A 25,568-nucleotide genomic window follows, 5' to 3' on the forward strand; every position below is an offset into this window, starting at 1 on the left:
GGTTAGGGTGTCAGTGCTAACTAATATCACGGTTGACAACTTGCATTTCAATTACTTGCTGGGTGTCTACTAGTCTTCTCTCCTAACTGACTGGTTCCTATTAGTTGAATACTTACATGTAAAACCAGCTCTCGTCGCTCATACAGGTGCCCTACTCTCCTAACCTCCCCTCAGTAACTAACGAAGGCACCAAAATGATGACATAAATATCACAAGAAAGAATACATTAATGATCATTTACTTTCTAGAGGCCAAAGGACAGGTAGGTTAATAATGTAATATGTCCCATTCAAACAGTCCTGGTTGTTCACATACCAGCATCCTAAATGGCACTGCTTTGACCAGAACCCTAGGGACCCTGTCAACAGTAGTGTACTATTCCAGTATAGGGTTCCTTTTGGGATGCATTAAATCTTTACAATTACTCATCAGAGCAAATGCTACCATTTTTTTATTCCCACAGAGCCTGTGGGAATAAAAAAAGACATGAATGATTTTATAAAAATATTTGTTCATACAGAATGTATGATTTCCCCTCCTCCCACATGGATTACAGACAAGAGGCTAGGTGCGTTCTGACTGTCTTAGTGTGCGGATAAACATGACAATCACTCTCATGAAACTTAAATGAAACATCACTCCTTATGTCTTTTCTCAGCACAAACACTCAGCCCAATTTCTACAGTCAAAACAGGTTTTGAAAATGCTTCTTCCACATCTTTTGGTCCCTGTCTGTTTTGCTCTCAGTGAAGTGCTACTATCCCCTTGGACTACAGGTTATTGCCGTCATAAGGTGTGCGTCTGTCTGTTGGCCGGACACTTTCTACCGTTTAGGACCTTTGTGGGTAAAGGTAAAGATGGGGTATAGCAGCAGCAGTTCCTCTGAAGTGCAGTATCTGCTGGAAGGGAACCTGGTGGTATGAGAGGATGAGTGTGGGCCTGTTGTGCCTCCCCCTATCCCTCCCTCTTCTCTCTCTCTGTCTGAGGGACTCTTAAGGTTCCTGTGCGGACTGTCTCGGTTCGTGCCCTCCTGAAGCTGGCTGTGGTGATTTAAGACACGCTATGTTTATGTGTGTATTTGTTTGTGGCCTCTGGCCCACTTCGCTGTCCCTCTGTCCAGTACATACCGTTGTAGCAGGCCAAGTGTAGTGGCGTGTAGCCCTGGTTGTCTGTGATGACGGGGAGGGTCCACACTGACTGGGCGGTGTGTAGGAGCCACCCCAGTATCCCGATGTGTCCGGACGCCGCCACCAGGTGGACATGGCTCCGCCCCTTACCTTCCCGAACCAGGAAGCTGGCACTGTGCTGCACTCCTCGTGAAAAGTCACCGCCTAGGAGGAAGGGAAGGGAGGGGAGACAAGAATGGATTTGAATAATTTATAATCAATTAAATAATAAGGAATCATAATAGGTATATTTGGGCATAATTTATATTCCATGCTAGATCCCACACCAAAGCCATCCCTAGTATTTCAATGGCCCCATCCCTAGATCAGAACAAGCCTCCCCCTCTCTTTCTGTGTGTGAGCGCGTACAGCCAACTCTCCTCACAACCCTTCTGTGTAGAGCTGTTCTGTGCCATTTGTCTTTGGCTTCTACGCTTGCTCCCTTGTTGAACAGGGAGTACACACAGTCTGTGTCCGCTCAGCACCGACAGCATCAGAGGGGTTCTGATACACAAGACAACAGGTCATATTACAAACTGGTAGTAACCAGGCTGAGTCCCAAATGGCAACCTATTCCCTATATGGTACACTACTCTTGACCTGAGCCCATAGGACTTTGGTTTAAAGTACTGTACCAAGTAGGGTACAGGTTGCCATTTTGGATGCAGCCCCAGTTTCAAAATCTCTTTATTTCAGGAATTGTATCCAAAACCCAAGTGACTATTCCGTCTTGAATGTCCACTGTACTCTGGATGTCAGCATTTCCAATCAGCAAACGCAAACACTCCGAATGTCCGTTGGTTGCTAGAGGAAGATAAACAGAGAGGATATAAAAATGTGAGATGATTGACCTTCAGTAGCTAGAGATGGAAAAACTGAGAAGATATAAGAATGTGAGATGATTGACCATTGGTAGCGAGAGGAGGATAAACAGAGAGAATATAAGAATGTCAGATGATCGACCATTGGTAGCTAGAGGAGGATCAACAAGAGGATATAAGAATGTCAGATGATTGACCATTGGTAGCTAGAGGAGGATCAACAGAGAGGATATGAGCAGATTGCTGGACGACTATAACCTTCACATGAACAGACAGATTTCAAGAACAGTGGTGTTGGTAGATGACATCCTCATGATGTTAACACAGCAGATAATAAAGAATTTTGGGGCTGAGGCCATTGAAGCCTGTCACTTGCTAGCTGTGTACCTGGCTCTGGATAGAAGTCTCCCCTGTGCACTGATCTAGGATCAGCTTACCCTCCCTAGATCCTCAATCATTAGTGGAGAACATGACAAAAAATGACCTTAGATCAGTGTCTCGTGGGCATTTTCACACGATACCATCCCTAGAGTGGACATAGTCGTCCTAGCAACATGACCAAACAAATGGCCATCTTGGTCAGGAAAACTTTTTAATTACAGAAGCTCTATGTGATATCCTTATGTCTACCTGCAGCGTGGATGGGGGTCCTCTTCAGAGTGAAGTCTTTAACCAGGATGGAGGCTTCCTGGTTGATGAGGACGTCAACACACTCCACAAGGCTTTTTAAGGCAGCCAGGTCCAGAGGGGTGCGCCCCTGGCTGTCCCTCACGTCTAGATCCAGCAGAGACTGAACCAGGACCTCCATAGCATGGTGGTGACTGTGGTACGCATGAATAGATATTCACTCTTAATATAATCAATGTCCTAGAGTAGACCAGTGGTACACCTGAACAGAAATACAGTGCTAGACCTCTAAAGTAGACCAGAGTCTTTCAATCGGGAGCCCATTTTTGCTCCTGCCCAGCATAAACATCGGAGGTTCCTGTCAAGCGTGGGATTGAGAAACAAACACTCTACTTCTCCTCTGAGGTTGATTAACTCAAATGGCAAAATAAGGAAATCATCCTCATCATCACTGTGTAGAATATGCATGTATTTTACACTAATCAGGAATAGATCGGAATATGGTGTGTGAGTCTGTCTGGACAGTCAACTTCCTGTGGAAAATCTACACCATGCTTGCATCCCAGATAGCACCCTATTCCCTATGTAGTGAACTACTTTTGATCAGGGCCTATAAGGATCTGATCAAACGTAGTGTACTAAATAGGGAATAGGGTGCCATTTGTCATATGGAGACCACTACAGGAGCAGGTAGGCTTTACTCACAGCGAGGTGTAGAGGGCTGATGGGAGCTCTGACATCAGATTCGTTCAGGATGTCTGTCCCTGAGGTTTCAATTAGTCGAGGAAAGAGAAGAACGGCCAGTTCAGACTTGGAAAAAGAACATCAAGAGTGACGATGCGTCCACGACAAACATGCAGCCACACCTTAAAACCTACTGTTGGGTTCTGAGAATATGAAATATACGAATTCATGTCACTGAGGGAGAGAGCTTAATGTATAACGTTTATATTATGTCCGGATATGTTTTTGTTAGCCATCAGGCATCCTATGGGTGGGATCCTCTGGGATGAGAAGAGACACAGTCTGGTACCAATCACCATGTCAGCCTTGAGTTGGGGAGGAGTGAGCACTTTGGGGTAGCGGTCAGGTCAGATGAAGTGAGGAAGAACAGATATCACTAAGGTTCTGTCTAGCAACAGAGATGCATTGACTGTTTAGATGTGTAGGAGGAGACTCAGCATAGGAGAGAGGATTAAATATCAGTGCTTGTGTGAATATGTTTTTTGTCTAATGCAGCTGTCTTGACCCTCTGGGAAGAATAAACTTGGTTCAAGCATTCATAGTGTCCGTCGAGTTTTTACTCTGAGAATTAGAACCTAACAGTTGGCACTGCGAGCAGGGTTCTCGAACGCTGTTGGATTTGGGTGTATTAGCAGTAGCAATAAAGAGAGGTTGGTTTTATGCCCTGTTGGGGTGGGGAACCATGACAGATTATGTGGAAATAGGAAGACAAGTGTGAATCATTTTGGTAATGTGTGTTATCAACAACAGTGATATTTGAACAGATTGGAGATGACTATCCATAACAATAAAATCCTTCATACAGTGAGGTTAGGTTACCATGCTTGTCCTGCCCCACAGCTGTAGACACAGCCTTCTCCAGGTCCTCAGACACTAGCTGGAGATCCATTATAGGATGTCTGTCACCTCACTGAGCCCCTATTGCAGGTTAGGGGTCACATCCACTTGAATGTCCTTCATATGACGAACCTCCTACAGAGCAAATGAGGAAAACATGATATATTAGGATTTATGTTAGTAGCAATAGAATATGGGAATTTTATCTCAACGCTACCTACAGCTATCATATTTATTTATGTATGTGATCTATGTAAATAAATAAATATATCACAGCTGTAAAACTGTGAAGGACTATAGGTGGAGGCCTACCCATTTCCCAGGAGCATTGTAAAACGTGGATTTGGGTACAGTGTTTATTTCCCCCTAATATCTTTGAAGATTACACCTAAAATAATTAGGCCTACTTCTTTCTACTGCTGATCTGAGACCATTAGGGTTAATCATTACAGATATAAATGCAATATATGGAGTAGAAAAGATTGCCTGCCCACCAACTTGATAAGAATCAACATGTGTTCTACATGGTCTATTTCTATCTGAACGTAACAACTCAATCAAGCTTGTTAATTGATCGTTAAGCCATGTTTGTCAGGTAAACGGTCATTAGTGGCCTATATAAGCCTCATACAGGCCATGGGAAGACATTACCTGTTGATAACACAGACTATTTTCATGATCATGGGAGGTGTGAGAGAATTGCTGCTCGTTGTGATGACTGTGGGGGTTGTCAAAGGTTGGTTCACTAATGTTTAAGGGATTTGTTTGGTAAATATGCTTAACTTTATAAGTTGGGTATTAATATTTGACTGTCTGTATCTTCCGCGTTGGTCATCTTTTATTCTTCACTGCTATTAATATATGTAGCTATTTTGTGTGAACTCAACTTCTGTCAACACTTTCTCCTCAGTTTCTTGTTACCCTGTTGGAAAGTCCCAGAAGCAAGATCAAGTCTCTCTGCAGAGGAGACTTGGAGGTAAGTGTTTCTTTCCACAACCCTTCTAGCTATGTTCTTTGTCACTGTCTATGGTGCTGCTGTGTTTGACACTCATTCAACAGCATAGAGTAACTCAGTCTAAATAATGTTGTCAAACCTTTTGCTTGTGTACCTAAACCTAAATTTTTCAGAGCTGTCATCAAATGACGTCTCCATTGTGCATGCCCTGGCCTTGCTCCGATCCATAGGGTCTGACGCGAAACAAACCAGAGAAGGTACGGCCTGAAACATATACTTTGAAAACTGTTGGCTTCATGTTGCTCAAAATTCGATTAGCAATTTGGCCTAGACCGTGTAGAACAGATGTGTTGCTGTAGAATACCCAACTGTTCCTTTTGTTTTTTCTCAAGAGTATTTAGAGACCAATGAAGTAGAATCCCAAGCTTCTCCAAACCATGGTAGTTCTCCGGCAAATGATGCCCTGTCCTCTGAGGAGAAGCTGAGGCACATGTCCTCTGACGACGCCACCTCTGAAGCTGCCACCGGCCCGTCCTCTGACGACCTCACCTCTGAAGCTGCCACCGGCCCGTCCTCTGACGACGCCACCTCTGAAGCTGGCCACCGGCCCGTCCTCTGACGACGCCACCTCTGAAGCTGCCACCGGCCCGTCCTCTGACGACGCCACCTCTGAAGCTGCCACCGGCCCGTCCTCTGACGACGCCACCTCTGAAGCTGCCACCGGCCCGTCCTCTGACGACGCCACCTCTGAAGCTGCCACCGGCCCGTCCTCTGACGACGCCACCTCTGAAGCTGCCACCGGCCCGTCCTCTGACGACGCCACCTCTGAAGCTGCCACCGGCCCGTCCTCTGACGACGCCACCTCTGAAGCTGCCACCGGCCCGTCCTCTGACGACGCCACCTCTGAAGCTGCCACCGGCCCGTCCTCTGACGACGCCACCTCTGAAGCTGCCACCGGCCCGTCCTCTGACGACGCCACCTCTGAAGCTGCCACCGGCCCGTCCTCTGACGACGCCACCTCTGAAGCTGCCACCGGCCCGTCCTCTGACGACGCCACCTCTGAAGCTGCCACCGGCCCGTCCTCTGACGACGCCACCTCTGAAGCTGCCACCGGCCCGTCCTCTGACGACGCCACCTCTGAAGCTGCCACCGGCCCGTCCTCTGACGACGCCACCTCTGAAGCTGCCACCGGCCCGTCCTCTGACGACGCCACCTCTGAAGCTGCCACCGGCCCGTCCTCTGACGACGCCACCTCTGAAGCTGCCACCGGCCCGTCCTCTGACGACGCCACCTCTGACGCTGCCACCGGCCCGTCCTCTGACGACGCCACCTCTGACGCTGCCACCGGCCCGTCTGGCGACGACGCCACCTCTGGCGCTGCCACCGGCCCGTCTGGCGACGACGCCACCTCTGAAGCTGCCACCGGCCCGTCTGGCGACGACGCCACCTCTGACGCTGCCACCGGCCCGTCCTCTGACGATGCCACCTCTGACGCTGCCACCGGCCCGTCCTCTGACGACGCCACCTCTGGCGCTGCCACCGGCCCGTCCTCTGACGACGCCACCTCTGGCGCTGCCACCGGCCCGTCTCTGACGACGCCACCTCTGGCGCTGCCACCGGCCCGTCCTCTGACGACGCCACCTCTGAAGCTGCCACCGGCCCGTCCGGCGACGACGCCACCTCTGAAGCTGCCACCGGCCCGTCCGGCGACGACGCCACCTCTGAAGCTGCCACCGGCCCGTCCGGCGACGACGCCACCTCTGAAGCTGCCACCGGCCCGTCCGGCGACGACGCCACCTCTGAAGCTGCCACCGGCCCGTCCGGCGACGACGCCACCTCTGAAGCTGCCACCGGCCCGTCCGGCGACGACGCCACCTCTGAAGCTGCCACCGGCCCGTCCGGCGACGACGCCACCTCTGAAGCTGCCACCGGCCCGTCCGGCGACGACGCCACCTCTGTAGCTGCCACCGGCCCGTCTGGCGACGACGCCACCTCTGACGACGACGCCACCTCTGAAGCTGCCACCGGCCCGTCTGGTGACGACGCCACCTCTGAAGCTGCCACCGGCCCGTCTGGCGACGACGCCACCTCTGAAGCTGCCACCGGCCCGTCCGGCGACGACGCCACCTCTGAAGCTGCCACCGGCCCGTCCGGCGACGACGCCGCCACCGGCCCGTCCGGCGACGAAGCTGCCACCGGCCCGTCCGGCGACGACGCCACCTCTGAAGCTGCCACCGGCCCGTCCGGCGACGACGCCACCTCTGAAGCTGCCACCGGCCCGTCCGGCGACGATGCCACCTCTGAAGCTGCCACCGGCCCGTCCGGCGACGACGCCACCTCTGAAGCTGCCACCGGCCCGTCCGGCGACGACGCCACCTCTGAAGCTGCCACCGGCCCGTCCGGCGACGACGCCACCTCTGAAGCTGCCACCGGCCCGTCCGGCGACGACGCCACCTCTGAAGCTGCCACCGGCCCGTCCTCTGACGACGCCACCTCTGTAGCTGCCACCGGCCCGTCCTCTGAAGCTGCCACCGGCCCGTCCGGCGACGACGCCACCTCTGAAGCTGCCACCGGCCCGTCCGGCGACGACGCCACCTCTGAAGCTGCCACCGGCCCGTCTGGCGACGACGCCATGGATATCTGACGTGGGACATGCAATAGTTAACGGGTACTCTAGTCCAGTGTGTAACTGCATTTGCTTGTTTTGGCTCAAATAAACATTAACTGTAATACTTGTGTCCTCTGTATTGTTTTGGTGGTTCCTACTTGGAGCTGAGGTCTATGACCTGACTTGAGTAACTGGGGTGATGGCAACATTTATTTTGCATTATATCCATGCGCCAGCAATATTACTCTGACCCCTGTGTTTTAAATTACCATTTGACTTAAGCTACATTTGCTCAGTGTTGGTCCATTTATGCTAGTAGCATCACATGATACCTCACACAGCATTTTGACGCCATTTCCGGTCACAACTTGCAGACTTGTTTACGTGTTGCTGTGTTTTGTTGCCTACTTTGCTACATGACAACTTTACGGTTTTTACTTTATAATTACCGTTTATATTTTTGGTTTTTCCCCTCGTGTCAGGGTTGCGTCAATTCGAATCTGGTATCAGGAAAAATATAAAAATGAGGCACCGACGTATGCTATGTATTTTTTATTAGCTAAGCAGTAAGTGGTAAATGCAATTTTCGTATATACGGGCTCTCTGTCCCACCTCGCAGGGCAAAACAGAACTGACTTGTTCCTGACAAAGATATTTAATATACTCTGACAGAAGTAGTTCCTGCTTCCGAGCCGGCCTGTCAGAGTAGAGACTAGGCTGGGTGAGTCTAAACCACGCCCAATCGTTGATTGTTGGCGCAGAGGCTGGTCCCAGCCCTCTAAGCGCTTCAGCGGTCAGTCGTTGTAGATATGCAGTTATCAGGCACCTGGCTCCTGTTATCTAACAAGACTGTTCTCGCAACACTACGTTCTGAATGTGCCCCCCCCAACTCATTGCACAGGTCCGGCCTTCATGTTATGTATTTTTCCATCATGAGAAAGGCCCATGGCCCTGAAACTGTTAACAAGGGTTCAAGTCAGCTATGTTGCATAACACATACATACATCCACACAAGCCAACAGCAGATAATATTAAATCACATATGGTAACGGGCTATAGTGCATAACACAGAATCCTCATACTCCGGACGCTTTATCTGGACATGGTTCGTCAGGACCTCCAACAGCCGAAGCTAAGTAACATTAACATGATGCCTTCTAATTGCAGTCGCTGTACTCATACAGGAGAACGATCGCCTTACGGTGAGGATACAACTGTGCTACAAGCCCAGCTTCAGACGCAATCGTTAGGCAAGGGTAATTTCTGTGTAGGAAAGGATGAAACAGCGTCTGTGCCACCAGTAAGTACAGATAGTAACGTTAGTATAAATCCCCTCGCACGGTCCCCGCAGCCGGACAACTTTCTCACGGTTTCTGGAGGGTAATGCTGTAGGAATGCTCAACCGGTGTCGCTCATTCAGCCGACAAACTTTCAACCGGTTTTCCCCATTAAGCAACGAGTCGGAGTCAGAGGCCGAGCCTTCTCTTGTCTCTACTCCTCCCGTTACGGGGTCTGAGACGCCGAAGCTTCCCACCATTAGCTCTGACAAATTGAAAACTCTCGTCATTGGCGACTCCATTACCCGCAGTATTAGACTTAAAACGAATCATCCAGCGATCATACACTGTTTACCAGGCGGCAGGGCAACCGACGTTAAGGCTAATCTGAAGATGGTGCTGGCTAAAGCTCAAACTGGCGAGTATAGAGATATTGTTATCCACGTCGGCACCAACGATATTAGGATGAAACAGTCAGAGATCACCAAGCGCAACATAGCTTCAGCGTGTAAATCAGCTAGAAAGATGTGTCGGCATTGAGTAATTGTCTCTGGCCCCCTCCCAGTTAGGGGGAGTGATGAGCTCTACAGCAGAGTCTCACAACTCAATCGCTGGATGAAAACTGGTTTCTGCCCCTCCCAAAAGATAGAATTTTGTATATAATTGGCCCTCTTTCTGGGACTCACCCACAAACAGGACCAAGCCTGACCTGCGGAGGAGTGACGGACTCCATCCTAGCTGGAGGGGTGCTCTCATCTTATCTACCAACATAGACAGGGCTCTAACTCCTCTAGCACCACAATGAAATAGGGTGCAGGCCAGGCAGCAGGCTGTTAGCCAGTCTGCCACTAGCACAGTCAGTGTAGTCAGCTCAGCTATCTCCATTGAGACCGTGTCTGTGCCTCGACCTAGGTTGGACAAAACTAAACGTGGCGGTGTTCGCCTTAGCAATCTCACTAGGATAAAGACCTCCTCCATTCCTGTCATTATTGAAAGAGATCATGATACCTCACATCTCAAAATAGGGCTACTTAATGTCATATCCCTTACTTCAAAGGCAATTATAGTCAATGAACTGATCATAATCTTGATGTGATTGGCCTGATTGAAACATGGCTTTAGCCTGATGAATTTACTGTGTTAAATGAGGCCTCACCTCCTGGCTACACTAGTGACCATATCCCTCGTGCATCCCGCGGAGGTGTTGCTAACATTTACGATAGCAAATTGAAATGTACAAACAAACAAAAAAGACGTTTTCATCTTTTGAGCTTCTAGTCATGAAATCTATGTAGCCTACTCAATAACTTTTTTTTAGCTACTGTTTACAGGCCTCCTGGGCCATATACAGCGTTCCTCATTGAGTTCCCTGAATTCCTATCGGACCTTGTAGTCATAGCAGATAATATTCAAATTTTTGGTGACTTTAATATTCACATGAAAAAGTCCACAGACCCACTCCAAAAGGCTTTCATCATCGACTCAGTGGGTTTTGTCCAACATGTCTCTGGACCTACTCACTGTCACAGTCATACTCTGGGCCTAGTTTTGTCCCATGGGATAAATGTTGTGGATCTTAATGTTTTTCCTCATAATCCTGGACTATCGGACCACCATTTTATTACATTTGCAATTGCAACGAATAATCTGCTCAGACCGCAACCAAGGAACATCAAAAGTCGTGCTATAAATTCACAGATGACACAAAGATTCTTTGATGTCCTTCCAGACTCCCTCTGTCTACCCAAGGATGCCAGAGGACAAAAATCAGTTAACCACCTAACTGAGGAACTCAATTTAACCTTGCGCAATACCCTAGATGCAGTTGCAACCCTAAAAACTAAAAACATTTCTCATAAGAAACTAGCTCCCTGGTATACAGAAAATACCCGAGCTCTGAAGCAAGCTTCCAGAAAATTGGAACGGAAATGGCGCCACAACAAACTGGAAGTCTTCCGACTAGCTTGGAAAGACAGTACCGTGCAGTATCGAAGAGCCCTTGCTGCTGCTCGATCATCCTATTTTTCCAACTTAATTGAGGAAAATAAGAACAATCCGAAATTCCTTTTTGATACTGTCGCAAAGCTAACTACAAAGCAGCATTCCCCAAGAGAGGATGGCTTTCACCTCAGCAGTAATAAATTCATGAACTTCTTTGAGGAAAAGATGATTATTAGAAAGCAAATTACGGACTCCTCTTTAAATCTGCGTATTCCTTCAAAGCTCATTTGTCCTGAGTCTGCACAACTCTGCCAGGACCTAGGATCAAGAGAGACACTCAAGTGTTTTAGTACTATATCTCTTGACACAACGATGAAAATTATCATGGCCTCTAAACCTTCAAGATCCATACTGGACCCTATTCCAACTAAACTACTGAAAGAGCTATGTTGAACATAATAAACAGATCTCTATCCACCGGATGTGTACCAAACTCACTAAAAGTGGCAGTAATAAAGCCTCTCTTGAAAAAGCCAAACCTTGACCCAGAAAATATAAAAAACTATCGGCCTATATCGAATCTTCCATTCCTCTCAACATTTTTAGAAAAGGCTGTTGCGCAGCAACTCACTGCCTTCCTGAAGACAAACAATGTATACGAAATGCTTCAGTCTGGTTTTAGACCCCATCATAGCACTGAGACTGCACTTGTGAAGGTGGTAAATGACCTTTTAATGGCATCAGACCGGGGCTCTGCATCTGTTCTCGTGCTCCTAGACCTTAGTGCTGCTTTTGATACCATCGATCACCACATTCTTTTGGAGAGATTGGAAACCCAAATTGGTCCATACGGACAAGTTCTGGCCTGGTTTAGATCTTATCTGTCGGAAAGATATCAGTTTGTCTCTCTGAATTGTTTGTCCTCTGACAAATCAACTGTAAATTTCGATGTTCCTCAAGGTTCTGTTTTTAGGACCACGATTGATTTCACTATATATTTTACCTCTTGGGGATGTCATTCGAAAACATAATGTTAACTTTCACTGCTATGCAGATGACACACAGCTGAACATTTCAATGAAACATGGTGAAGCCCCAAAATTGCCCTCGCTAGAAGCATGTGTTTCAGACATAAGGAAACGTTCTACTTTTAAACTCGGACAAAACAGAGATGCTTGTTCTAGGTCCCAAGAAACAAAGAGATCTTCTGTTGAATCTGACAATTAATCTTAATGGCTGTACAGTCGTCTCAAATAAAACTGCGAAGGCCCTCGGCGTTACTCTGGACCCTGATCTCTCATTTGAAGAACATATCAAGACTGTTTCAAGGACAGCTTTTTTCCATCTACGTAACATTGCAAAAATCAAACTTTCTGTCCAAAAATTATGCCGAAAAATGTAGCCATGCTTTTGTCACTTCTAGGTTAGACTACTGCAATGCACTACTGCTCTACTTTCCGGCTACCCGGATAAAGCACTAAATAAACTTCAGTTAGTGCTAAATAGGATCCTGACTAGAACCCCAAAAATATATCATATTACTCCAGTGCTAGCCTCCCTACACTGGCTTCCTGCCTCTAACCCTATGAACAGGGGCTGAGTTACTGGCTTACTAGGGCTCTTTCATACCGTGCCTAGGAGGGGTGATGTGATCTTCCTGTCTGGGTTGGCGCCCTCCCTTGGGTTGTGCCGTGGCGGAGATCTTTGTGGGCTACACTCGGGCCTTGTCTCAGGATGGTAAGTTGGTGGTTGAAGATATCCCTCTAGTGGTGTGGGGGCTGTGCTTTGGCAAAGTGGGTGGGGTTATATCCTTACTGTTTGGCCCTGTCCGGGGGTGTCATCGGATGGGGCCACAGTGTCTCCTGACCCCTCCTGTCTCAGCCTCCAGTATTTATGCTGCAGTAGTTTATGTGTCGGGGGGCAAGGGTCAGTTTGTTATATCTGGAGTATTTATCCTGTCCTATCCGGTGTCCTGTGTGAATTTAAGTATGCTCTCTCTAATTTTCTCTTTCTCTCTTTCTTTCTCTCTCTCGGAGGACCTGAGCCCTAGGACCATGCTTCAGGACTACCTGGCATGATGACTCAACTGTTCTGCCTGTGATTATTATTATTTGACCATGCTGGTCATTTATGAACATCTTGGCCATGTTCTGTTATAATCTCCACACGGCACAGCCAGAAGAGGACTGGCCACCCCACATAGCCTGGTTCCACTCTAGGTTTCTTCCTAGGTTTTGGCCTTTCTAGGGAGTTTTTCCTAGCCACCGTGCTTCTACACCTGCATTGCTTGCTGTTTGGGGTTTTAGGCTGGGTTTCTGTACAGCACTTTGAGATATCAGCTGATGTACGAAGGGCTATATAAATACATTTGATGTTATTTTGATTTGACATGATGTGGAATGGGTTCTAGTTCATTTTAACTTGATGGTTGTGTAACTGAGTGTTTGGGGTTGGTACATATGAGGATGTTGCTAGAATCGGGGTATGGTGTCAGTGCTAACTAATATCACGGTTGACAACTTGCATTTCAATTACTCTGCTGGGTGTCTACTAGTCTTCTCTCCTAACTGACTTGGTTTCCTATTAGTGAATACTTACATGTAAAACCAGCTCTCGTCGCTCATACAGGTGCCCCTACTCTCCTAACCTCCCCTCAGTAACTAACGAAGGCACAAAATGATGACATAAATATCACAAGAAAGAATACATTAATGAATCATTTACTTTCTAGAGGCCAAAGGACAGGTAGGTTTAATAATGTAATATGTCCCATCAAAAAGTCCTGTTGTTCACATACCAGCATCCTAAATGGCACTGCTTTTGACCAGAACCCTATGGACCCTGTTCAACAGTAGTGTACTATTCAGTATAGGGTTCCTTTTGGGATGCATTAAATCTTTACAATTACTCATCAGAGCAAATGCTACCATTTTTTTATTCCCACAGAGCCTGTGGGAATAAAAAAAGACATGAATGATTTTATAAAAATATTTGTTCATACAGAATGTATGATTTCCCCTCCTCCCACATGGATTACAGACAAGAGGCTAGGTGCGTTCTGACTGTCTTAGTGTGCGGATAAACATGACAATCACTCTCATGAAACTTAAATGAAACATCACTCCTTATGTCTTTTCTCAGCACAAACACTCAGCCCAATTTCTACAGTCAAAACAGGTTTTGAAAATGCTTCTTCCACATCTTTTGGTCCCTGTCTGTTTTGCTCTCAGTGAAGTGCTACTATCCCCTTGGACTACAGGTTATTGCCGTCATAAGGTGTGCGTCTGTCTGTTGGCCGGACACTTTCTACCGTTTAGGACCTTTGTGGGTAAAGGTAAAGATGGGGTATAGCAGCAGCAGTTCCTCTGAAGTGCAGTATCTGCTGGAAGGGAACCTGGTGGTATGAGAGGATGAGTGTGGGCCTGTTGTGCCTCCCCCTATCCCTCCCTCTTCTCTCTCTCTGTCTGAGGGACTCTTAAGGTTCCTGTGCGGACTGTCTCGGTTCGTGCCCTCCTGAAGCTGGCTGTGGTGATTTAAGACACGCTATGTTTATGTGTGTATTTGTTTGTGGCCTCTGGCCCACTTCGCTGTCCCTCTGTCCAGTACATACCGTTGTAGCAGGCCAAGTGTAGTGGCGTGTAGCCCTGGTTGTCTGTGATGACGGGGAGGGTCCACACTGACTGGGCGGTGTGTAGGAGCCACCCCAGTATCCCGATGTGTCCGGACGCCGCCACCAGGTGGACATGGCTCCGCCCCTTACCTTCCCGAACCAGGAAGCTGGCACTGTGCTGCACTCCTCGTGAAAAGTCACCGCCTAGGAGGAAGGGAAGGGAGGGGAGACAAGAATGGATTTGAATAATTTATAATCAATTAAATAATAAGGAATCATAATAGGTATATTTGGGCATAATTTATATTCCATGCTAGATCCCACACCAAAGCCATCCCTAGTATTTCAATGGCCCCATCCCTAGATCAGAACAAGCCTCCCCCTCTCTTTCTGTGTGTGAGCGCGTACAGCCAACTCTCCTCACAACCCTTCTGTGTAGAGCTGTTCTGTGCCATTTGTCTTTGGCTTCTACGCTTGCTCCCTTGTTGAACAGGGAGTACACACAGTCTGTGTCCGCTCAGCACCGACAGCATCAGAGGGGTTCTGATACACAAGACAACAGGTCATATTACAAACTGGTAGTAACCAGGCTGAGTCCCAAATGGCAACCTATTCCCTATATGGTACACTACTCTTGACCTGAGCCCATAGGACTTTGGTTTAAAGTACTGTACCAAGTAGGGTACAGGTTGCCATTTTGGATGCAGCCCCAGTTTCAAAATCTCTTTATTTCAGGAATTGTATCCAAAACCCAAGTGACTATTCCGTCTTGAATGTCCACTGTACTCTGGATGTCAGCATTTCCAATCAGCAAACGCAAACACTCCGAATGTCCGTTGGTTGCTAGAGGAAGATAAACAGAGAGGATATAACAATGTGAGATGATTGACCTTCAGTAGCTAGAGATGGAAAAACTGAGAAGATATAAGAATGTGAGATGATTGACCATTGGTAGCGAGAGGAGGATAAACAGAGAGAATATAAGAATGTCAGATGATTGACCATTGGTAGCTAGAGGAGGATCAACAAGAGGATATAAGAATGTCAGATGATTGACCATTGGTAGCTAGAGGAGGATCAACAGAGAGGATATGAGCAGATTGCTGGACGACTATAACCTTCACATGAACAGACAGATTTCAAGAACAGTGGTGTTGGTAGATGACATCCTCATGATGTTAACACAGCAGATAATAAAGAATTTTGGGGCTGAGGCCATTGAAGCCTGTCACTTGCTAGCTGTGTATATCCTTACTGTTTGGCCCTGTCCGGGGGTGTCATCGGATGGGGCCACAGTGTCTCCTGACCCCTCCTGTCTCAGCCTCCAGTATTTATGCTGCAGTAGTTTATGTGTCGGGGGGCAAGGGTCAGTTTGTTATATCTGGAGTACTTCTCCTGTCCTATCCGGTGTCCTGTGTGAATTTAAGTATGCTCTCTCTAATTTTCTCTTTCTCTCTTTCTTTCTCTCTCTCTCTCGGAGGACCTGAGCCCTAGGACCATGCTTCAGGACTACCTGGCATGATGACTCCTTGCTGTCCCCAGTCCACCTGGCCGTGCTGCTGCTCCAGTTTCAACTGTTCTGCCTGTGATTATTATTATTTGACCATGCTGGTCATTTATGAACATCTTGGCCATGTTCTGTTATAATCTCCACACGGCACAGCCAGAAGAGGACTGGCCACCCCACATAGCCTGGTTCCACTCTAGGTTTCTTCCTAGGTTTTGGCCTTTCTAGGGAGTTTTTCCTAGCCACCGTGCTTCTACACCTGCATTGCTTGCTGTTTGGGGTTTTAGGCTGGGTTTCTGTACAGCACTTTGAGATATCAGCTGATGTACGAAGGGCTATATAAATACATTTGATGTTATTTTGATTTGACATGATGTGGAATGGGTTCTAGTTCATTTTAACTTGATGGTTGTGTAACTGAGTGTTTGGGGTTGGTACATATGAGGATGTTGCTAGAATCGGGGTTAATGGTGTCAGTGCTAACTAATATCACGGTTGACAACTTGCATTTCAATTACTCTGCTGGGTGTCTACTAGTCTTCTCTCCTAACTGACTTGGTTTCCTATTAGTGAATACTTACATGTAAAACCAGCTCTCGTCGCTCATACAGGTGCCCCTACTCTCCTAACCTCCCCTCAGTAACTAACGAAGGCACAAAATGATGACATAAATATCACAAGAAAGAATACATTAATGAATCATTTACTTTCTAGAGGCCAAAGGACAGGTAGGTTTAATAATGTAATATGTCCCATCAAAAAGTCCTGTTGTTCACATACCAGCATCCTAAATGGCACTGCTTTTGACCAGAACCCTATGGACCCTGTTCAACAGTAGTGTACTATTCAGTATAGGGTTCCTTTTGGGATGCATTAAATCTTTACAATTACTCATCAGAGCAAATGCTACCATTTTTTTATTCCCACAGAGCCTGTGGGAATAAAAAAAGACATGAATGATTTTATAAAAATATTTGTTCATACAGAATGTATGATTTCCCCTCCTCCCACATGGATTACAGACAAGAGGCTAGGTGCGTTCTGACTGTCTTAGTGTGCGGATAAACATGACAATCACTCTCATGAAACTTAAATGAAACATCACTCCTTATGTCTTTTCTCAGCACAAACACTCAGCCCAATTTCTACAGTCAAAACAGGTTTTGAAAATGCTTCTTCCACATCTTTTGGTCCCTGTCTGTTTTGCTCTCAGTGAAGTGCTACTATCCCCTTGGACTACAGGTTATTGCCGTCATAAGGTGTGCGTCTGTCTGTTGGCCGGACACTTTCTACCGTTTAGGACCTTTGTGGGTAAAGGTAAAGATGGGGTATAGCAGCAGCAGTTCCTCTGAAGTGCAGTATCTGCTGGAAGGGAACCTGGTGGTATGAGAGGATGAGTGTGGGCCTGTTGTGCCTCCCCCTATCCCTCCCTCTTCTCTCTCTCTGTCTGAGGGACTCTTAAGGTTCCTGTGCGGACTGTCTCGGTTCGTGCCCTCCTGAAGCTGGCTGTGGTGATTTAAGACACGCTATGTTTATGTGTGTATTTGTTTGTGGCCTCTGGCCCACTTCGCTGTCCCTCTGTCCAGTACATACCGTTGTAGCAGGCCAAGTGTAGTGGCGTGTAGCCCTGGTTGTCTGTGATGACGGGGAGGGTCCACACTGACTGGGCGGTGTGTAGGAGCCACCCCAGTATCCCGATGTGTCCGGACGCCGCCACCAGGTGGACATGGCTCCGCCCCTTACCTTCCCGAACCAGGAAGCTGGCACTGTGCTGCACTCCTCGTGAAAAGTCACCGCCTAGGAGGAAGGGAAGGGAGGGGAGACAAGAATGGATTTGAATAATTTATAATCAATTAAATAATAAGGAATCATAATAGGTATATTTGGGCATAATTTATATTCCATGCTAGATCCCACACCAAAGCCATCCCTAGTATTTCAATGGCCCCATCCCTAGATCAGAACAAGCCTCCCCCTCTCTTTCTGTGTGTGAGCGCGTACAGCCAACTCTCCTCACAACCCTTCTGTGTAGAGCTGTTCTGTGCCATTTGTCTTTGGCTTCTACGCTTGCTCCCTTGTTGAACAGGGAGTACACACAGTCTGTGTCCGCTCAGCACCGACAGCATCAGAGGGGTTCTGATACACAAGACAACAGGTCATATTACAAACTGGTAGTAACCAGGCTGAGTCCCAAATGGCAACCTATTCCCTATATGGTACACTACTCTTGACCTGAGCCCATAGGACTTTGGTTTAAAGTACTGTACCAAGTAGGGTACAGGTTGCCATTTTGGATGCAGCCCCAGTTTCAAAATCTCTTTATTTCAGGAATTGTATCCAAAACCCAAGTGACTATTCCGTCTTGAATGTCCACTGTACTCTGGATGTCAGCATTTCCAATCAGCAAACGCAAACACTCCGAATGTCCGTTGGTTGCTAGAGGAAGATAAACAGAGAGGATATAACAATGTGAGATGATTGACCTTCAGTAGCTAGAGATGGAAAAACTGAGAAGATATAAGAATGTGAGATGATTGACCATTGGTAGCGAGAGGAGGATAAACAGAGAGAATATAAGAATGTCAGATGATTGACCATTGGTAGCTAGAGGAGGATCAACAAGAGGATATAAGAATGTCAGATGATTGACCATTGGTAGCTAGAGGAGGATCAACAGAGAGGATATGAGCAGATTGCTGGACGACTATAACCTTCACATGAACAGACAGATTTCAAGAACAGTGGTGTTGGTAGATGACATCCTCATGATGTTAACACAGCAGATAATAAAGAATTTTGGGGCTGAGGCCATTGAAGCCTGTCACTTGCTAGCTGTGTACCTGGCTCTGGATAGAAGTCTCCCCTGTGCACTGATCTAGGATCAGCTTACCCTCCCTAGATCCTCAATCATTAGTGGAGAACATGACAAAAAATGACCTTAGATCAGTGTCTCGTGGGCATTTTCACACGATACCATCCCTAGAGTGGACATAGTCGTCCTAGCAACATGACCAAACAAATGGCCATCTTGGTCAGGAAAACTTTTTAATTACAGAAGCTCTATGTGATATCCTTATGTCTACCTGCAGCGTGGATGGGGGTCCTCTTCAGAGTGAAGTCTTTAACCAGGATGGAGGCTTCCTGGTTGATGAGGACGTCAACACACTCCACAAGGCTTTTTAAGGCAGCCAGGTCCAGAGGGGTGCGCCCCTGGCTGTCCCTCACGTCTAGATCCAGCAGAGACTGAACCAGGACCTCCATAGCATGGTGGTGACTGTGGTACGCATGAATAGATATTCACTCTTAATATAATCAATGTCCTAGAGTAGACCAGTGGTACACCTGAACAGAAATACAGTGCTAGACCTCTAAAGTAGACCAGAGTCTTTCAATCGGGAGCCCATTTTTGCTCCTGCCCAGCATAAACATCGGAGGTTCCTGTCAAGCGTGGGATTGAGAAACAAACACTCTACTTCTCCTCTGAGGTTGATTAACTCAAATGGCAAAATAAGGAAATCATCCTCATCATCACTGTGTAGAATATGCATGTATTTTACACTAATCAGGAATAGATCGGAATATGGTGTGTGAGTCTGTCTGGACAGTCAACTTCCTGTGGAAAATCTACACCATGCTTGCATCCCAGATAGCACCCTATTCCCTATGTAGTGAACTACTTTTGATCAGGGCCTATAAGGATCTGATCAAACGTAGTGTACTAAATAGGGAATAGGGTGCCATTTGTCATATGGAGACCACTACAGGAGCAGGTAGGCTTTACTCACAGCGAGGTGTAGAGGGCTGATGGGAGCTCTGACATCAGATTCGTTCAGGATGTCTGTCCCTGAGGTTTCAATTAGTCGAGGAAAGAGAAGAACGGCCAGTTCAGACTTGGAAAAAGAACATCAAGAGTGACGATGCGTCCACGACAAACATGCAGCCACACCTTAAAACCTACTGTTGGGTTCTGAGAATATGAAATATACGAATTCATGTCACTGAGGGAGAGAGCTTAATGTATACGTTTATATTATGTCCGGATATGTTTTTGTTAGCCATCAGGCATCCTATGGGTGGGATCCTCTGGGATGAGAAGAGACACAGTCTGGTACCAATCACCATGTCAGCCTTGAGTTGGGGAGGAGTGAGCACTTTGGGGTAGCGGTCAGGTCAGATGAAGTGAGGAAGAACAGATATCACTAAGGTTCTGTCTAGCAACAGAGATGCATTGACTGTTTAGATGTGTAGGAGGAGACTCAGCATAGGAGAGAGGATTAAATATCAGTGCTTGTGTGAATATGTTTTTTGTCTAATGCAGCTGTCTTGACCCTCTGGGAAGAATAAACTTGGTTCAAGCATTCATAGTGTCCGTCGAGTTTTTACTCTGAGAATTAGAACCTAACAGTTGGCACTGCGAGCAGGGTTCTCGAACGCTGTTGGATTTGGGTGTATTAGCAGTAGCAATAAAGAGAGGTTGGTTTTATGCCCTGTTGGGTGGGGAACCATGACAGATTATGTGGAAATAGGAAGACAAGTGTGAATCATTTTGGTAATGTGTGTTATCAACAACAGTGATATTTGAACAGATTGGAGATGACTATCCATAACAATAAAATCCTTCATACAGTGAGGTTAGGTTACCATGCTTGTCCTGCCCCACAGCTGTAGACACAGCCTTCTCCAGGTCCTCAGACACTAGCTGGAGATCCATTATAGGATGTCTGTCACCTCACTGAGCCCCTATTGCAGGTTAGGGGTCACATCCACTTGAATGTCCTTCATATGACGAACCTCCTACAGAGCAAATGAGGAAAACATGATATATTAGGATTTATGTTAGTAGCAATAGAATATGGGAATTTTATCTCAACGCTACCTACAGCTATCATATTTATTTATGTATGTGATCTATGTAAATAAATAAATATATCACAGCTGTAAAACTGTGAAGGACTATAGGTGGAGGCCTACCCATTTCCCAGGAGCATTGTAAAACGTGGATTTGGGTACAGTGTTTATTTCCCCCTAATATCTTTGAAGATTACACCTAAAATAATTAGGCCTACTTCTTTCTACTGCTGATCTGAGACCATTAGGGTTAATCATTACAGATATAAATGCAATATATGGAGTAGAAAAGATTGCCTGCCCACCAACTTGATAAGAATCAACATGTGTTCTACATGGTCTATTTCTATCTGAACGTAACAACTCAATCAAGCTTGTTAATTGATCGTTAAGCCATGTTTGTCAGGTAAACGGTCATTAGTGGCCTATATAAGCCTCATACAGGCCATGGGAAGACATTACCTGTTGATAACACAGACTATTTTCATGATCATGGGAGGTTGTGAGAGAATTGCTGCTCGTTGTGATGACTGTGGGGGTTGTCAAAGGTTGGTTCACTAATGTTTAAGGGATTTGTTTGGTAAATATGCTTAACTTTATAAGTTGGGTATTAATATTTGACTGTCTGTATCTTCCGCGTTGGTCATCTTTTATTCTTCACTGCTATTAATATATGTAGCTATTTTGTGTGAACTCAACTTCTGTCAACACTTTCTCCTCAGTTTCTTGTTACCCTGTTGGAAAGTCCCAGAAGCAAGATCAAGTCTCTCTGCAGAGGAGACTTGGAGGTAAGTGTTTCTTTCCACAACCCTTCTAGCTATGTTCTTTGTCACTGTCTATGGTGCTGCTGTGTTTGACACTCATTCAACAGCATAGAGTAACTCAGTCTAAATAATGTTGTCAAACCTTTGCTTGGTGTACCTAACCTAAATTTTTCAGAGCTGTCATCAAATGACGTCTCCATTGTGCATGCCCTGGCCTTGCTCCGATCCATAGGGTCTGACGCGAAACAAACCAGAGAAGGTACGGCCTGAAACATATACTTTGAAAACTGTTGGCTTCATGTTGCTCAAAATTCGATTAGCAATTTTGGCCTAGACCGTGTAGAACAGATGTGTTGCTGGTAGAATACCAACTGTTCCTTTTGTTTTTTCTCAAGAGTAATTTAGATGACCAATGAAGTAGCATCCCAAGCTTCTCCAAACCATGGTAGTTCTTCCGGCAAAGATGCCCTGTCCCTCTGAGGAGAAGCTGAGGCACATGTCCTCACTGACCGACGCCACCCTCTGACAGACTCGCCACACCGGCCCGTCCTCTGACAGACGCCACCTCTGAAGCTGCCCACCGGCCCGTCCTCTGACCCCCGAAGCTGCCAGCCGTCCTCTGAAGACTGCTACCTCGTAAGCTGCCCCGTCCCGTCCTGACCGGCGCCACCTCCTGACGCTGCCCACCGGCCCGTCTGGCTGACGACGCCACCTCTGACGCTGCCACCGGGCCCGTCCTGCTGACGACCGCCAACCTCTGAAGCTGCCACCGGCGCGTCCTGCTGACGACGCCACCTCTGAAGCTGCCACCGGCCGTCCTCCTGACGACGCCCACCCATCTGAAAGCTGCCACCGTCCCGTCCTGCTGACAGACCGCCACCTCTGAGCTGCCACCGGCGCCCGTCATCTGACGACGCCACCTCTGAAGCTGCCACCGGCCCGTCCTCTGACGACGCCACCTCTGAAGCTGCCACCGGCCCGTCCTCTGACGACGCCACCTCTGAAGCTGCCACCGGCCCGTCCTCTGACGACGCCACCTCTGAAGCTGCCACCGGCCCGTCCTCTGACGACGCCACCTCTGAAGCTGCCACCGGCCCGTCCTCTGACGACGCCACCTCTGAAGCTGCCACCGGCCCGTCCTCTGACGACGCCACCTCTGAAGCTGCCACCGGCCCGTCCTCTGACGACGCCACCTCTGAAGCTGCCACCGGCCCGTCCTCTGACGACGCCACCTCTGAAGCTGCCACCGGCCCGTCCTCTGACGACGCCACCTCTGAAGCTGCCACCGGCCCGTCCTCTGACGACGCCACCTCTGAAGCTGCCACCGGCCCGTCCTCTGACGACGCCACCTCTGAAGCTGCCACCGCCCGTCCTCTGACGACGCCACCTCTGAAGCTGCCACCGGCCCGTCCTCTGACGACGCCACCTCTGAAGCTGCCACCGCCCGTCCTCTGACGACGCCACCTCTGAAGCTGCCACCGGCCCGTCCTCTGACGACGCCACCTCTGAAGCTGCCACCGGCCCGTCCTCTGACGACGCCACCTCTGACGCTACCACCGGCCCGTCCTCTGACGACGCCACCTCTGACGCTGCCACCGGCCCGTCTGGCGACGACGCCACCTCTGGCGCTGCCACCGGCCCGTCTGGCGACGACGCCACCTCTGAAGCTGCCACCGGCCCGTCTGGCGACGACGCCACCTCTGACGACGACGCCACCTCTGAAGATGCCACCGGCCCGTCTCTGACGACGCCACCTCTGACGCTGCCACCGGCCCGTCCTCTGACGACGCCACCTCTGGCGCTGCCACCGGCCGTCCTCTGACGACGCCACCTCTGGCGCTGCCACCGGCCCGTCCTGGCGACGACGCCACCTCTGGCGCTGCCACCGGCCCGTCTTGCGACGACGCCACCTCTGAAGCTGACCACCGGCCCTATGGCGACGACGCCACCTCTGACGACGACGGCCACCTCTGAAGCTGCCACCGCCCGTCTGGGACGACGCCACCTCTAAGCTGCCACCGCCCGTCTGCGACGACGCCACCTTGGTTCTGAATCTGCCACCGCCCGTCTGGCGACGACGCCCCTCTGAAGCTGCCACCGGCCCGTCCGGCGACGACGCCAACCTCTAAGCTTCACCGCCCGTCCGGCGACACGCCGCCAACACAACCGCCCTTCCGGCGACGAGCTGCCACCGGCCCGTCCGGCGACGACGCCACCTCTGAAGCTGCCACCGGCCCTCCTGGCGACGACGCCACCTCTGAACCTGCCACCGGCCCGGCCGCGACGACGCCACCATCTGAAGCTGCACGGCCCTTCGGCGACGACGCCACCTCTGAAGCTGCCACCGCCCGTCCGCGACGACGCCACCTCTGAAGCTGCCACCGGCCCGTCCGGCCGACGACTCCACCCAATCTGAAGCTGCCATCCGGCCCTTCTGGCGACGCCATCTGACGTGGGACATCAATAGGTAACGGTACTCTAGTCCAGTGTGTAACTGCATTTCTGTGTTTTGGCTCAAATAAACATTACTGTAATACTTGTGTCCTCTGTATTGTTTTGGTGGTTCCTACTTGGAGCTGAGGTCTATGACCTGACTTGAGTAACTGGGGTGATGGCAACATTTATTTTGCATTATATCCATGCGCCAGCAATATTACTCTGACCCCTGTGTTTTAAATTACCATTTGACTTAAGCTACATTTGCTCAGTGTTGGTCCATTTATGCTAGTAGCATCACATGATACCTCACACAGCATTTTGACGCCATTTCCGGTCACAACTTGCAGATTTTTACGTTGCTGTGTTTTGTGTTGGAGCTACTATTTCTACATGAACAACTTTACGGTTTTTACTTTATAATTACCGTTTATATTTTTGGTTTTTCCCTCGTGTCAGGGTGGCGTCAATTCGAATCTGGTATCAGGAAAATATAAAAATGAGGCCACCGACGTATGCTATGTATTTTTTATTAGCTAAGGCAAGTGGTAATGCAATTTTCGTATATACGGCTCTCTGTCCCACCTCGCAGGGCAAAACAGAACTGACTTGTTCCTGACAAAGATATTTAATAGACTCTACGAAGTGTTCCTGCTTCCGAGCCGGCCTGTCAGAGTAGAGACTAGGCTGGGTGAGTCTAAACCACGCCCAATCGTTGATTGTTGGCGCAAGCTGTCCCAGCCCCCTAAGCGCTTCAGCGGTCAGTCGTTGTAGATATGCATTATCAGGCACCTGGCTCCTGTTATCTACCAAGACTGTTTCTCGCACACTACGTTCTGAATGTGCCCCCCCCAACTCATTGCACAGGTCGGCCTTCATGTTATGTATTTTTCCATCATGAGAAAGCCCATGGCCCTGAAACTGTTAACAAGGGTTCAAGTCACTATGTTGCATAACACATACACATCCACACAAGCCAACAGCAGATAATATTAATCACATATGGTAACGGGCTATAGTGCATAACACAGAATCCTCATACTCCGGACGCTTTATCTGGACATGGTTCGTCAGGACCTCCAACAGCCGAAGCTAAGTAACATTAACATGATGCCTTCTAATTGCATCCTCTACTCATACAGGAGAACGATCGCCCTTACGGTGAGGAACAACTGTGCTACAAGCCCAGCTTCAGACGCAATCGTTAGGCAAGGGTAATTTCTGTGTAGGAAGGATGAACAGCGTCTGTGCCACCATAGTACAGATAGTAACGTTAGTATAAATCCCCTCGCACGGTCCCCGCAGCCGGACAACTTTCTCACGGTTTCTGGAGGGTAATGCTGTAGGAATGCTCAACCGGTGTCGCTCATTCAGCCGACAAACTTTCAACCGGTTTTTCCCCATTAAGCAACGAGTCGGAGTCAGAG

The 25,568-nt window shown here is 48.4% G+C and overlaps 2 protein-coding genes, 2 long non-coding RNA genes and 1 pseudogene across 13 annotated transcripts; 2 read left to right on the plus strand and 3 right to left on the minus strand.

Moving 5' to 3' along the window:
- Positions 1-504: 504 nt before the first annotated feature.
- On the minus strand, positions 505-4,717 carry LOC116370676 (serine/threonine-protein phosphatase 6 regulatory ankyrin repeat subunit A-like). 5 transcript variants are annotated; one of them, XM_031819859.1, is made up of 6 exons: positions 4,178-4,717; positions 3,320-3,378; positions 2,618-2,808; positions 1,914-1,970; positions 1,536-1,670; positions 505-1,331 (listed from the first exon to the last, which is right to left on the minus strand). In XM_031819859.1, exons 2-5 carry the CDS (start codon positions 3,352-3,354, stop codon positions 1,660-1,662), a joined length of 294 nt encoding a protein of 97 aa, XP_031675719.1. In that variant the 5' UTR covers positions 3,355-3,378; positions 4,178-4,717; the 3' UTR covers positions 505-1,331; positions 1,536-1,659. The 5 variants fall into 5 exon arrangements, with proteins under 5 accessions (XP_031675719.1, XP_031675716.1, XP_031675717.1 ...); XM_031819856.1 differs by lacking the exons at positions 1,536-1,670; positions 1,914-1,970; positions 2,618-2,808 and having other exon boundaries at positions 505-911; positions 1,128-1,331; XM_031819857.1 differs by lacking the exons at positions 1,536-1,670; positions 1,914-1,970; positions 2,618-2,808 and having other exon boundaries at positions 505-1,040; positions 1,128-1,331.
- Positions 4,718-4,798: 81 nt separating this feature from the next.
- LOC116370675 (polysialoglycoprotein-like) lies at positions 4,799-7,644 on the plus strand (annotated as a pseudogene).
- Positions 7,645-13,963: 6,319 nt separating this feature from the next.
- On the minus strand, positions 13,964-15,822 carry LOC116370674 (uncharacterized). The gene is made up of 3 exons (XR_004208795.1): positions 15,373-15,822; positions 14,995-15,129; positions 13,964-14,790 (listed from the first exon to the last, which is right to left on the minus strand). It is a non-coding gene; the product is annotated as an uncharacterized LOC116370674 (long non-coding RNA).
- A 1,240-nt stretch (positions 15,823-17,062) lies between these two features.
- Positions 17,063-21,423, minus strand: LOC116370677 (serine/threonine-protein phosphatase 6 regulatory ankyrin repeat subunit A-like). 6 transcript variants are annotated; one of them, XM_031819865.1, is made up of 6 exons: positions 20,735-21,421; positions 19,879-19,937; positions 19,177-19,367; positions 18,473-18,529; positions 18,095-18,229; positions 17,064-17,890 (listed from the first exon to the last, which is right to left on the minus strand). In XM_031819865.1, the coding sequence occupies exons 2-5, from the start codon at positions 19,911-19,913 to the stop codon at positions 18,219-18,221; spliced, it is 294 nt and encodes a 97-aa protein (XP_031675725.1). In that variant the 5' UTR covers positions 19,914-19,937; positions 20,735-21,421; the 3' UTR covers positions 17,064-17,890; positions 18,095-18,218. The 6 variants fall into 6 exon arrangements, with proteins under 6 accessions (XP_031675723.1, XP_031675725.1, XP_031675722.1 ...); XM_031819863.1 differs by lacking the exon at positions 20,735-21,421 and having other exon boundaries at positions 17,063-17,890; positions 18,095-18,529; positions 19,879-20,066; XM_031819862.1 differs by lacking the exons at positions 18,095-18,229; positions 18,473-18,529; positions 19,177-19,367 and having other exon boundaries at positions 17,064-17,599; positions 17,687-17,890; positions 20,735-21,409.
- On the plus strand, positions 21,403-21,955 carry LOC116370678 (uncharacterized). The gene is made up of 3 exons (XR_004208796.1): positions 21,403-21,489; positions 21,664-21,729; positions 21,881-21,955. It is a non-coding gene; the product is annotated as an uncharacterized LOC116370678 (long non-coding RNA).
- The last annotated feature ends 3,613 nt before the right edge of the window (positions 21,956-25,568 follow it).

This window comes from Oncorhynchus kisutch, unplaced genomic scaffold (assembly GCF_002021735.2).
Source record: "Oncorhynchus kisutch isolate 150728-3 unplaced genomic scaffold, Okis_V2 scaffold2701, whole genome shotgun sequence".
NCBI classification, from domain to species: domain Eukaryota; kingdom Metazoa; phylum Chordata; class Actinopteri; order Salmoniformes; family Salmonidae; genus Oncorhynchus; species Oncorhynchus kisutch.

What these genes read in the sequence shown, in the direction of transcription:
- LOC116370677 (XM_031819860.1), bottom strand. Translation starts at nt 20,804, where the DNA reads ATGGATCTCCAGCTAGTGTCTGAGGACCTGGAGAAGGCTGTGTCTACA. An exon ending in TGTGGGGCAGGACAAGCATG is followed by an intron (nt 19,938 to 20,734) that starts GTAACCTAACCT and finishes TTGAAACCTCAG; the next exon opens with GGACAGACATCCTGAACGAA. An exon ending in TCAGCCCTCTACACCTCGCT is followed by an intron (nt 17,891 to 19,878) that starts GTGAGTAAAGCC and finishes CCTTCCTCCTAG; the next exon opens with GCGGTGACTTTTCACGAGGA.
- LOC116370676 (XM_031819855.1), bottom strand. Translation starts at nt 4,247, where the DNA reads ATGGATCTCCAGCTAGTGTCTGAGGACCTGGAGAAGGCTGTGTCTACA. An exon ending in TGTGGGGCAGGACAAGCATG is followed by an intron (nt 3,379 to 4,177) that starts GTAACCTAACCT and finishes TTGAAACCTCAG; the next exon opens with GGACAGACATCCTGAACGAA. An exon ending in TCAGCCCTCTACACCTCGCT is followed by an intron (nt 1,332 to 3,319) that starts GTGAGTAAAGCC and finishes CCTTCCTCCTAG; the next exon opens with GCGGTGACTTTTCACGAGGA.